The 12487-nt window shown below is 54.6% G+C and overlaps 1 protein-coding gene and 1 long non-coding RNA gene across 14 annotated transcripts in view; one reads left to right on the top strand and one right to left on the bottom strand.

Moving 5' to 3' along the window:
* On the top strand, nucleotides 1-2711 carry LOC129060219 (uncharacterized). Its single transcript, XR_008526759.2, has 2 exons — nucleotides 1-260; nucleotides 1948-2711. It is a non-coding gene; the product is annotated as an uncharacterized LOC129060219 (long non-coding RNA).
* Nucleotides 2539-12487, bottom strand: part of ANKS1A (ankyrin repeat and sterile alpha motif domain containing 1A) — a 200967-nt gene continuing 191018 nt past the window's right edge. For 3 of the 13 annotated variants that reach the window (XM_054558727.2, XM_054558730.2, XM_054558729.2), the window contains 9 exons: nucleotides 12196-12360; nucleotides 11117-11242; nucleotides 10703-10774; nucleotides 10442-10528; nucleotides 9685-9822; nucleotides 7996-8166; nucleotides 7564-7662; nucleotides 6888-6985; nucleotides 5687-6783 (listed from right to left, as the gene is read on the bottom strand). In XM_054558727.2, coding sequence (XP_054414702.1) covers nucleotides 6777-6783; nucleotides 6888-6985; nucleotides 7564-7662; nucleotides 7996-8166; nucleotides 9685-9822; nucleotides 10442-10528; nucleotides 10703-10774; nucleotides 11117-11242; nucleotides 12196-12360 — 963 coding nt within the window. In that variant the 3' untranslated portion in view covers nucleotides 5687-6776. Of the gene's footprint in view, nucleotides 5335-5686; nucleotides 6784-6808; nucleotides 6986-7563; nucleotides 7663-7995; nucleotides 8167-9684; nucleotides 9823-10441; nucleotides 10529-10702; nucleotides 10775-11116; nucleotides 11243-12195; nucleotides 12361-12487 lie in introns of those variants that run through there. The other 10 variants (XM_024248716.3, XM_024248714.3, XM_054558728.2 and 7 more) reach the window with 9 other exon arrangements.

Below are 12487 nucleotides of genomic sequence, written 5' to 3'. Positions count from 1 at the left end.
CTTTCGACTTTTTCATTTGCTACAAGTGTGTTTATAATTATTTGTTGAAACAGTCTTATGGCTGCTTTAAAATATTTGTCAGATAATTCTAATATCTGTCCATCTTGGTGCTGATATCTTTTTTTTTTTTTTTTTAAGATGGAGTCTCACTCTGTTGCCCAGGCTAGAGTGCAGTGGCGCAATCTCGGCTCACTGCAACCTCTGCCTCCCAGGCTCGAGCCATTCTCCTGCCTCAGGCTTCCGAGTAGCTGGGACTACAGGTGTGTGCCACCACATCTGCCTAAGTGTTGATATCTATTGATTATTGCCTTTTAAATTCAGATTGAGAGTTTTCTGGATATTAGTATGATAACTGATTTTCTATTAAAACTTGGACATTTCTGTTTCTCATTCTTATTTAAGCCTTCTCTTTTAGCTGACTTTGACACCACTCTAGCAAGGGAAAAGGAAATAGCATATTACTGCCAGGTTGGGGGTCAAAGCCCAGCTTCCCCACCTGGCCTCCACTGACACCTGAGGTGGGAGGCTGCTTGTTACTGCTGGGGTGCCGTGGCACTCCCGGCTGCCCCTGTAGTTTCCACTGACTCCCAAGGCGGAAGCAGCATCACAATCACTGGGTGCTGGTGAGCATTCTGCCTCTTCACCAGGCCCTCTCTGACAACACGCGTGAGGTTGTTGGGCACCTCATTATAGCTTTGTGAGGGCAGAGGTCTTGGCCTTTGCTGATCTGGGTGGGGCCCCATTTTTCCTGTGGTGCTTGGCTGGAGTAGAGCAGTTATTTATTGTCTAAATTTTCTGTCTTGTTAAGCTGCCCCTTTCCTGGTCCTCTGGCTGGAAAGAACAGGTTTTTGTCTGTGCCCACTGGTGTTTTCACTGGGGGTTTTAATCGTACTTAGTGAGAAGAGCAGGGAAAAGAGCATCTACTGATCTTCCGAGACATAGGCGTTAGTTTACTTTTGACAGCTGTTGTCAAGGTGTCCTTGTTACATGTGGTGCACACGTTAGTTTTCCATTGTTTCTTTTTCTCAAGGGCGCATTTTGTTATGCAGAAATGTTTAGTTTTTATAGACTCAAATATATTAATCCTTTTTAAAAAATGGATTCAGGGTTTTATAACATGTTTGGAAAGACCTTTCTCAAACCAAGCTTATTTAAAAAAACCTCCCATTTTCTTCTAGCTTTGAGTTTTGTTTTTTTGTTTTTTTGTTTTTACATTTAAATATGTGAGCCATCTGGAATTTATTCTGGCATAAGTTGGAACAGGAATCTCCCTGCACTCCCTCCCCCATGGCTGCCCAATTGTCCCAGCTCCATTTACTGAGTAATAAATATTTTATGGTGTTAGGAAAATTCTGTTTGGTAAATAGTTGTTTATAATAGTGTTCCTAACAGCCAAATCGAAAAAAAGCGGTCTCAAAGTCCTAGAGGCCGCACGGAGGAAGGGACGGTTGAGACTTTAGCTTTCCTTGTTGTTAGTTGATGACAGTGGGTGCAGTGTGAGCCCCAGGCTGAACTGCATGCCACACTAGATGGTCGGCCTGTCCCTATCTATGGGACTTGGATACCCTCTGGGTTCGGGAAGCCAGGGGTGGCCATGGCTGACTAGAGGGTGTTTTGAGCTGCCTTGGAAAGTGCTTCAGCTTGAAAGTTCCTCCTCCGTGGCCTGGTCATTGCTGAGGATTGATCTAGCCCAATTTTCAATAGTAACAACCCAGCTGCCTAGGAGCCTGAGCATCTGTGAAGGGGAGGCTCATGAGGATATGGAGGAGTATGACAGAAATGAGCCCCTGAAGGGGGAGAAAGGAATGAGTGGAAGAGGCCGGGGATTGTGCTTCACACACAGGCAGAATGTGTAAGGTGGCCCCAGAAGGGATGATGATAGCAGCTATGTGTCCTGGTGCCCTGATGACACTAGTTATGACCCAACCTTTCTCTTCTGGCTGTCAGGTTTCTTCTGCTTAGGAAAGAGCACCATAGCCAGGGAGCCAAGGGATGTGGGGAAGAAGAACCCCTCTGGAATGTGAGGCCTCCCCCACCAGGCCTCAGTGGACTTTCCAACTCAACGCAGTACGGCCTACAAAGCCCTAGTTGTTTATGTCTAAAACTTAACCTCTGTGATCCAAGCAAGTTCCTGAAAGGAGAGCACTTTCTTTCACAGCTCTAGATCCCCCAGGCTGCCTGGGAGGCAGATGTTCGGTTCATGTCTGTGGGTGGACAAGCCCAGACCAGGAGGCAGAAGAGATGCCACTGCAGCAGTAACTAGAATGTGGCCCTGGCTTGGTGTTCACAGCACGATGTTCCTAAGGAGGGGAAGGTGAATCCTGGGGCCCTTGCACCTCACAGGGCAGCTGTAACTGTTAGAGAGTGCGAGACAGAAAGCCAAACAAACAGCCAAGCTGTTGTCATCATCTTGGTCAAACGGCGTAGGACATGAATCACTGATCCTGAGCCTGCGTCTCGCCTGTGCCCACGCCTCTGCCAGAAAACAAACAAACAATCAAGACGCTTTCCAATTCAAAGACTCAGAAGAATTAAGGCTGCGTTCATGTCGCTTCTCATTTATTAATTCAGTCTGTTCTAAGTTGTGTACAGTTATGAAAATAACAAAACTGAAGCTGGAAGCCCAGGAATATTTACACTCTCTTGGGTAGTGAGGTCAGTCTATGTTGTTGCACAGATTGGTTATGTTTGGTACCTCAAAATGTTTATAATTCAGACAAAATCAGACAGATTAACAATTTTATATACAGTAAAACAAAAGGGAAAGTCATTCAAGTATCAAAATACAGAGACAAAGATTAAATAACATTTTCATTACAGTTCAGTCCATTGCCACACCATGAGCAACAATACTTCTGAGCTGCTTTCTGCTGGCCTGGGCATCTCAAAGACAGACCCCGTTCAGACTGGTTTTCTAATGTCTCTGACTGCAGCTCTGCCTGCTGCCTGCTCAAACCTGAGCATCTCAGGAACTCCCATTAGTGTCTGATGCTGGAGGGCCCAGGAGGGACGCAGAGAGCTGCACACGCAGAGCCTGTCGGGAAGGTCTTATGCGCTGAGCAGCTGGTGGGCAGGGCAGAAGAGGTGGACAAGAAGCCTGTGGCTGGGACAGGTACTGAGCCCATCTGAAGTCTCCCACCCGAATGGGCTCCTTCACAGTTCAGAAATGCAGCGACAGGGTCTGCCCCTGGTGTGACCTGCACTTGGAGAAGTGCAAAAGTAGGGGCCTTCCCACTTGAAGCCTGTCCTTAAAGTTACAATAACCTTTCTAGGAAAGGGAGACTACCTGCCCCAGAGGAGAAGAAAAGAAAGAAAGGCCCAGTCATTTTCCTTTCTTGAATATTCAGAAATAAACCAATCTCTAAACAGAACCCAGAGCCAGAGCAGACTAGCCAAGGCTTCCAGTATGAAAATACCCTGAATAAATAAAGACGATATAGCAGCTTCAAGCAGAAGAAACACCTGTGGATGATCTAAGCACAAAAGACAGCTTGAGGAGTGCATCGTAGTGTCTGCAGTTTCTTTTGGACCTACCGCCCCCCGACAGAGGCCCACTTAGATGTGGCCTGGCCCCTTAGGAGGAAGACGGGCACCAGCATGCGCGCAGCGGCAGCGCAGTCTACTCTGGATGCTTTAGGGTTCCTGGTCAACTCTTGGAAGAAAGCCGGGGCCGAGAACTGTACAGCGTTAGCTCGTGGGAATCCTCACAGGCCCTGAAAGGAGCAGGAAATGAAGTAAAACTGCAAGGTGTCGAGGTCTTCGTTTAGTACCAAGAAGTGGAGGAGGGCCTGCCTCTACCGCAAAGAGAGCTGAGTCCCAGGCCCCAACCTGCTGGGTGCTTAGCAGATAGAAACCCACAAGGCCTGGCCTCTAGCCAGCCAGAGACACAGCCCCACTTCTGATTTCTGGCCAACCACATGGGTTAAGAATGTGCCTAACAGTACTCTCTGCACATACATACCAACAAAGAATTTAAATTCACAGCCTTTGCTGGGAAAGAGGAGTGTTGCTGAAGCCTGGATTATTCATCCTGGGACCTGATTGACCTATGCCAGGAAAGCTCGGAGCCTGCTAAAGTGCCCACAGGAGGAACTGGGCACACAGCTGAGCCAACTTTGCCTCTCAAATCCACAGCAGTTTCTCCTGCATTTCTACTCTAGTCCAGAGGGAAGAATGCAACCCAAGTTACTTTTAAAAGCAAAGCAAGCAGCAGGAAAGCTTAAGAAGCAGAGGTGCACCGGGATGCCAGCCTGCTCCAAAGGCCACGCGGGGGAGCATCGATGCACTGTCACCTTATTTAGCCTTTTCCACACTGGGGGCCAGGGATGGGTCCAGCAGCTGAGAGTGTAACCGTCAAACCGATAATTCAGAGAATCAAAATGAGCCCCAATCACACAGGCTGATTAGACAAATCACAAATTGGCAAGTAGCAACCTTAGCTGACCTACTCCAAACATTAATGCCCCAAACAAAGCTGCTTTTCCTGTTCTCTGACACAACGCAGGCAGTACGGCGCCGGCCAGCCCAGGGCAGTGCTCCGGTCACTGACAGGTAAGAGGCCAGGGAGAGGCCTGGCGTTCTGGTGCTGGCTAAGACTTCCCAGCACTAGAAACTGTACACTTATCTTCATTTGGCCACCGAACCTTCCCATCGGGAACCCCAGAAATGGACCAGAAACCTTTGAGTTGCTCAGGTGCCTCTAAGGCTGTGTTCTTACGAGAAGCCTGTGTCCAGCCCCTGAAGGGGACAGGAAGTTGTTGGGCAGTTCATAAAGAGCAGCAGCTGATATGGTCGGGTTTGAAAAGCAGACGCACCGTACTCAATTCTGCCCGAGCCTGCTTCGTTCCCCTCACCCACAGGCCACCGCCTTCTCTTCCGACCCACTGAGCTGCACCCAAGTCCCATCCTGAGAACAGAGGCTATGCAGGCTGGCCTCTGAACCAACCTCAGCTCCCCTGTCCTCTGCCCCATGGCCATTTGTCTAAAGATTGGCAGTATGACCTAGAGGTTTGAGCCAAGTGTTAAAAGTTCATTTTATAAAAAGATTTTTTTCTGTTAAAAACAATGTGTTCTGAACAAGTCACTTCTTGACCCTCTGGAATGCCAGTCCCATCTGCTAGCGGCCTGGAGTGCTTCTCCACAGCCAAGGCAGGGCTCGTTCTGCAAGACGTGGTGGTGGCAGGCCCAGGCCAAGTGGCCAAGAGGAGGTCCTGCAGGCGGAGGTGAGGCCTGGGTCTTCAAAGCTGCAGGTGAGGCGATGGCGGTGATGGCAGTGGGAGCCTATGCCCCCACGTCTACGTTTCCGCAGCACAGTGTGGTTCCTCAGTGGCTCAGCTTGGCAGAAGCAAACAATGGGGGGAGGAAAGGGTTAACCAATGGGGCCTGCGGACGGTGGAGGAAATGGAAAGGAAACACAGAGCAGGACAGAAGATCCCTCACAGCCTCCCCTGGGCACCCTCCATGCCTGCTTTGAGCACCCACAGCCCGCAGCCCCCACCGCCTCTCGCTCAGCGACTCTGCTCAGGAAGGCACAAGGATGGGTGGGTGCGCAGGACCCACCCAGTTTATCGACTTGGGTTTTGACTGCCCTGGCCGACTGGCTTTCCTAGTGGACTCTGCTATGTGTGCACGGCTGCCTATGGGCACCGCTTCCTTCCTGTCTCCTGCCATCCAAACTGATTTGCCCACACTGGAGAACGGGGTGCCTCTTCAAAGACTCAGCTCCACCATCCCAGCTGCTGAGCTGCTGCGAGGGGACGGCCTCTCCTCTCGGAGGAGTCAGGAGGCTGAGGGAGGCGGTCAGGGGCGCGCTGGACGGTGCTATCTGTGATCCCCCACCGTGGAGAATGTCAGAAAGCTCCCAGAGGACAATGGAGGCCACTTGGTCCAGGTCCCTGTCCTCCAGCAGCTCTGTTCTGTGAGGGAAGAAGGTGTGCCGTGTGTGCAGGGCACAGGCCGCCTCCTCGTTGGTTCTACGGAAGGCCTTCCTCCTCAGTGAGCCAGACTCCAGAGCCAGGCCCAAGGCTGCCAGGCCTTGAGACTCCATGGCGAAGATAGAGGGGCTGTCCACACACGTGCCACCCCCCTCCTTGGAGGGGAAGGCCCATCAGGACTGAGACACCTGCTGTGTGAGCCAGCCTTGTGAGTGTTCAGATACCCAGAGCCCCAAGCGGGGCAGTCAGCACGGACCCAAGGGCCTGGCGCATATCTTGGGCCCTCACAGAAAGCAGTCTGTCCCTGGTCCAGCCACATCACTGAGCTCAAGGTCTCACAAGGGCCTAGCCATGAGAGTGAGGCCAGTACCTCAGAGTAGCGGAGGACAGTGGGGTGGGGCTGCAGGCCGGCTGTGAGCAGAGTGCTGGGGACTCTGGCACTGGGTGGTCACAGTGGTTGGTTGGTTCAGGAGAGGTGAGAACAGTCAGCTAGCTCTTGGCAACGGTGCCCAGCTGTGGCTCAGTACAGCAGACAGGAGGAGGGAGCCACACAGAGCCCAGCCCAACCCTGGGGAGCTATCAGTGCCGTTGGGATCCTGCTGGAGACTGCCCTGCCCGTCGGGGTTCACAGTGCCTGCCCGTGGAGGCTTCCGGGGTGCAACAGAACCCCTGAGCCCTCTTGGTGCCCACCTCAAAGGCAACTCACCCCCTCAAGCTGTCCTCAGCCCAAGGGGGAGAATTCACAGTGTTCGGTGGTGGTAGGTGCGAGAGCTGCAAGTGTACAGCGTCTACGCTGCCGCCCGCCCAAGAAGAGCAGGTCCCAGTGCAGGTGGGGCCTTGGCATCAGCAGCTGGAAGGAGAGAGTTGAGGACAGCAGAAAGATCGGATGGCAAAGGCACAGTGAGACTAGTGGAGACAGGGAGTGGGTTGTTTTAGAAGATAGTGGTCTCATACTTGGTGCTGAGGCTCCGCTTAGAGTCTGGTTTGGGGTCCACAACCCAGGAGACACTGGCATGGGATTGGGCATCTTGGTCCATATCAGGTGGTTCCAGCTGCCAAACAAGGAAGCAGTCAAGAGTCAGAGGGAGCTCTGTGCCAGGGCTGGAGGCAGCAGGCCCCTCCTACCCCCAGGCCAGGCTGTGGCCCCTGTGCTGAGAGGGGCAGCCCTTATTCTCCTCAGCCAAAGAGCAGGCCCCTGGGGGGCGGAGGAGGGACACACACCCGGAGCATCTTGGGGAGGGCCACCTCCAGGCACAACTTCTGTCCGGGATTTCTTGGGATTGCTCAGTTAAAGGACCCCTGTCCTACCTGGGCCTCCTGCTCTAAGCCCCAAACCCGCTCACACTGGGCAGGAAGGGGATATGGGGCTTTGAAACATCAAGCCTCGGGTCTCTCTGGTAGGCCCAGAGAGCTCACCCCAAGGCAAGACCACAGCAGTCATCCCAGACCTCTGGAGAGAGGACATAAAACAGAAAAACAGAGGGCTGAAGCACACACAGGACATGCAGAGGGCATCTCAGGAAGAGGGGAAAGAATGTCACACAGGCAGAGGGAGAGGCCGCCAGAGGCTAAAAGCGCTCACGGTCACTTCGGGGAGACTGACACACAAGATAGCAGGAGGCGTAAAGACCTTGACTCCAGGACTAACAGACGGCAGCGGTAGGTGGGAAGGACGGTGGGTGGTGCAGGTGTGACAGTAACAACAGCGACTATCGGGGGGCAGCGGCACCTGGGGTGCAGAGCAAAGCAGACACAGACACAGGGATGGCGCAATTACTGGGGGCTGCCTGCGGGCCGTTCTCTGCAGCCCCTTGACGGCCTTGCCCTTGGGGGAGCCCAGCGAGGGAGGGAAGCGGGAACACCAGAGGCCCGCCCAGGCCAGAGGAGCTGCTGCCTTTCCAGGGGCGAGACCTGGCAGGGTTGGGGGACAATTAAGAGGGTCATTTCCCTGGAGGGCCAGCTTTCTGGAAGTGCCAGAAGACCCTCCTCGCACTGGCCACCCTGAGCCCTTGAATCCCTGGGGCCAGGGAGAGGGGGATCTTGGCCAGTGGGGCCCACGTACTGCGGATTTCCTCACGCCGACCCGAGGCTTAGGCACCGGTTTGGAAGATTTTGTTTCAATCATCTCAGCTGCAGAGGCGCCCATCGCCCTGGACTTCTGGGCCTGCAGGGCCAACTGATAGGCCACTTCGAAGGCCTGTCCCAGCGTCAGGATGATCTCGTAGGTCAGGTTCTGGGAGCAAGCAGATCACCACTGAAGTGCCTGGTTCAAGAACCGCTTCACACTGGATATGCCCTTCCTCGCAGGGACCATGTGTCCCCCTCTAAGTCTACCCGGGAGTGCTCCTACCTCCTTCCACTCTTCCCTCCTTTCCCTCCTTTACTCTCCCTAGGTCTCTGTTGTTCTCCCTGCTCTACACAGGATGTGGCTGGGAGCTGGGCTGCGGGGAGGGCAGGTGCACACTGCTGCAAGCCCACGGCAGGTCTTTTCCAAGGCAGGGTGCCATGCCTACGGCAGTACTTGGATATTTCTTAACCATTTAATATCAGTGGTGCTAGTGCTTTTATTTTTAATGTGTCACCGACAAAGTTTGTGAGTGCTGTGCCCCTAACTAACTCCATTTCCCCATAAACCCTGTGGTTTTTATTGTGTGATTTTACACAGCACAGTTATTGTTAGGAGCATATATGTGGCATTACAGCAGAACTGAGTGTATGTGGGAAAAGTCAGCAACAAGTAAATGCCACTGACTGTGCTGTGTGGACCACCTCATCCATCTCACAGTGGCCCCTGAGGTGGGCCACATTATATCCCCTCCAGACAGATGAGGAAGCAGGCAGATGTGATGTTTCCAAGCTCACACAGCTAGCAAGCAGCAAAGCCTGGTTCCTCCTAACCCTCACTGGCCCAGAGCAAACAGAGGACTGGGGTAGATGAGGTCCCAGGAGTGTGGGGATGCCCAGAGCTGCCTGTATTCCAGGAGCCACAGAGATTCTGGAAGCAGCTGCTATCCCTGAGGGCGGCAGAGACCTGGACCCTCTGACTTCTTCCTGGGGTGAGGAAGCAGCCTGGGGCCACTCCCATGCTTTGTTGCAGGTTAGAGGGAACCCCCGCCTGTGGGCTGTCATTTCTGGTCTGCTCCCTGTGGGCAGCTGTGTGAGAATGAACTCTCCTCGGCCCAGTGGCACCCAGAGCCGAGCCTCAGCAGGAATTTGAGGGAAGAAAATCTGCCAAAGAGGGCACCACTGCCCCTAAGAGGGAAGTAGAGGACATTTCTGGGAGGCGGCCCAGCCAGAGGTTGGAGAGCTAGGGCAGGGAGCCGGGGGAGACAAAGGCCTTGCCTGACCTAAGAAAACACTCGCCAAAAAGCTGGAAAGTCAGGGGTGGTGGCTCACGCCTATTATCCAGTTACGTGGGAGGCTGAGGTGGGTAACTTGCCTGAACCCAGGAGTGCAAGCCAAGCCTGGGCAACATAGCGAGACTCCATCTCTTTAAAAAAAAAAAAAAAAAAAAAAGCTGGACCCTCCTGTCCCTAGTGCCCTGGGCCAGTCCCTGTTCCCTCTGTGCGTCAGTCTCATCACTGTGAAAGGGGACCGGCCTGGAGTGCTCCTGGGCTCCATTCATGAACCAAACACTTGCCAGGCACTGGCCAGGGGCCAGGACAGCGCCACATCTGTGCCCTGCAATGGGGCTGGGCGCCTCAGGGCTGCAACCCAAGCCTGCCCCGCCCGGCCCCAGGACCCCACCCACCACATCCACGGTGCTGAACACATGGCAATAGTGGTGGCTGGTCTGCAGGTCCTTGGTGATGTAGGCAAAGGTACAGAGGTCCTCCGGGTCCTGGGCCGCACAGGAAATGTTCCGGATCTCGTGCTCTGCGATGACGTTCTGCTGGGGAAAGCCATGTTCTGGAATTCTCAGGCTCAGGCATGCCCCTGGCACCCCCTGCCCCAGCCTGTTACCATTGTCACTGTTCTGTCCCAGCCTAGAGCATCAAGCAAACCCCCCTTCATCTTCTCATTTTGTTTATTGGTGGGGGTCCCCGATTTTGGTTTGGGGTCTCCACCCCTGACCACAACAACTAAGGCAGTAAAATGTTCACACCCAACCACAAGCTCTCCCCAGCCTCTCCCACCTCCTAGGGTGGGGGCAAAGTGGGAAGGGTGTCAGGAAGGTGGGATCCCACACGGTGGCGCACAGCGGGAGTCCTTTGCTCACGGAGGGAATCACACCTGTGAAGACCTGTGATCAGGCGTGTGGCCAGCGGAGCCCAGGTGGTGAGGCTAACAGCAGTGATCACTAGGGCGGGGACGGGGCTGACAGCAGGCACCCAGACCAGCAGATGACAGACACGCCTCTTGGCGAAGTGGGAAGTAACAAGAGGACTGGGGACCCTCTAGGGAAATAAGGGATGAGAGAGGGCAGCCGGGTTGCTTGCCCTGGAGCCCTGTGGGTCTGACGGGGACGTGGGTCCCACTCCTGCCAAGAATCCCTGTAAGCAGCACACCTTGTTGGAGGCATCGATGAACTTGACACCTTTGTATGTGATGGACAGGATGATGGTGGGGATCTTCTTCATGTGCTCCGTAGATTTCTACAGGAAACAAGGGGTGGCCCTGTCAGTGCCCCTTCTCAGGGCTAAGCCTCCTGGGCTTCCACAGTTCCCAGCTTCCCTCCCATCCTTACATAGTGCAGCAGGGCCCAGGCAACTGCAGCTACTGCCCCCATTGCTGCCTTCTGCACCCTCCAGCCCGCACAGGCACCCTACCCGCATCTTGGCACAGGCGTCTTGCGTGGATTCTGTCCCTCGCAGATCTTTGATCAGCATGGAGCCCAGATACTGTGGGGGCGAGCAGTGGCCAGGCTTAGGAAATCCTGTGTGTGTTTCCATGCAGGGGTGACCCAACCAATTTGGGACTGTCCCACAATCAAGTAGTTACCCCTCCCAATAACACCCCCTTCTCCTGCCCCAACTGGAGAGACCCTCTATATTCAACTCTCTAGCTAAAGGATCCAGAGGCCTCCATCCCTTCGCCTTAGCTGTTAAGAGTGGCTGAGAGTGGAGAACAGCTCAAAAGCCCTGGGCCTGGCTTTGTGGAGTCCCTGCTGGGACTTGGCCGCAGGTGCCTGGCCGAGAAGGAGCAGGGAGGCCGGCCCTGCTGGGAGGGTGGGAGCAACTCACATTGGCTTCATAACCACAGGACTCGAAGATGAGTTTCTCTGGCTGGTGTTGCCAACTCTGCACTGGGGCGTAGGGGGCTGCCAGGCTCGGGGGCCGCAGGGTCAGCTTGGCCTCACGGTGCTCCTCCTGCAGAACACACGCAATTGGACACCTGCTCCTTGCTTCAGAGGAGCACACAGGCTTGCTGCCTGGCTCCAGCACACCCAAGGGTGAAGATGCCAGTGACCTTAGCAAGTTCAAGGGTCAAGTGGAGATGGCAGGGGGCAGACCAGCAATTCAAACGCACTGCGGGAGAAGGGAGGTGCTAGCCACAGCAGAGGCGCAGCAGGGACCCAAACCGCCTGAGAGCAGGGCTCGGGAAGGACAGTCTGTGTGGTGTCCGAGATGAGTCTCAAAGGAGATGGGAAATGACCAGAGAGGAGATGGCAGAGTCTGTGTGGGGGGCACAGGCTGCCAGGCTGTTCTGCACAAAGACCAAAGGAGACAACAGCGGCCACGAGACCCTGGGATGCCTTGGGACCCAGCCCAGGGCCTGGGAGGGATCTTCACAGCGGGGAAGCCAGTGAAGCACCCGCCCGTGCCTAGGAATACATTTCAAATGGATCCTTCTGGCAGCAGCTGGGGGGTGGGGGAGGCCACTTCCGTCCAGGTGAGAGATCATGGGTCCCTGCCCAGGGCGCTGGTGGAAGGAATGTAGAGGAAGGAAAAGATTCAGGAAACACGGAGGCCCTCCCTTCCCAGCAGTGCGCACAGCCTCCCAATAGCAATCGGAATTGCTGGACAATGTGTTTAAAAATCCTTTAAAACTCATGGCTGTGCTTGTAGAAAGGGAAGGGAAGTCCCCAGAGCCAGAAGTGAGAAGTGAGAGTCAGAGAAACAAGCAGGGGTGAAGCTGAAGTTCACCCGGAAGGGCCTGAGGGACACCTGCCAATCCTGTGTCTGACAGGCCAAGAAGAGGACAAAGGACAAAGCTAGGGTCCGTACAAGGAGGGAGGCAGGACAGGCAGGTCCTGAGTAAATCCGGGACCCCTGGAAATGATGCCCTGAGAGGGTGAGCCAGGAGTGTGAGACGGGCCCACCTCTGCCAGGGCTGGAGTGGCACCGGGAGCGGAGGAGGCGTCTCCAGCGGTGCCCCCCACGGGGCTGCAGGCAGAGAACAGGAAGAACAGAGTCCGGTCTGGCTGCGGTTTTGCTGGGCAGGAGGAAGACAATGCTGCGGAGGTGAAGCTGCAGGGAAAGCAGTTCTGGGGAACAACGCGGGTAAGCAGAGAAGGAAGGGGCCAAGAACGAGCTCAGAGGCCAGGAGAGCACAGAGGGCTGTGGGGCCAGCAGGGGAGGCAGCGCAGGATGCAGGCGGCCACAGAGAAAGAG

Source organism: Pongo abelii, chromosome 5 (genome assembly GCF_028885655.2).
Source record: "Pongo abelii isolate AG06213 chromosome 5, NHGRI_mPonAbe1-v2.0_pri, whole genome shotgun sequence".
Lineage (NCBI taxonomy): Eukaryota > Metazoa > Chordata > Mammalia > Primates > Hominidae > Pongo > Pongo abelii.
The sequence above is the reverse complement of the archived record's forward strand: the minus strand, read 5'-3'. Positions and strand labels throughout refer to the sequence as shown.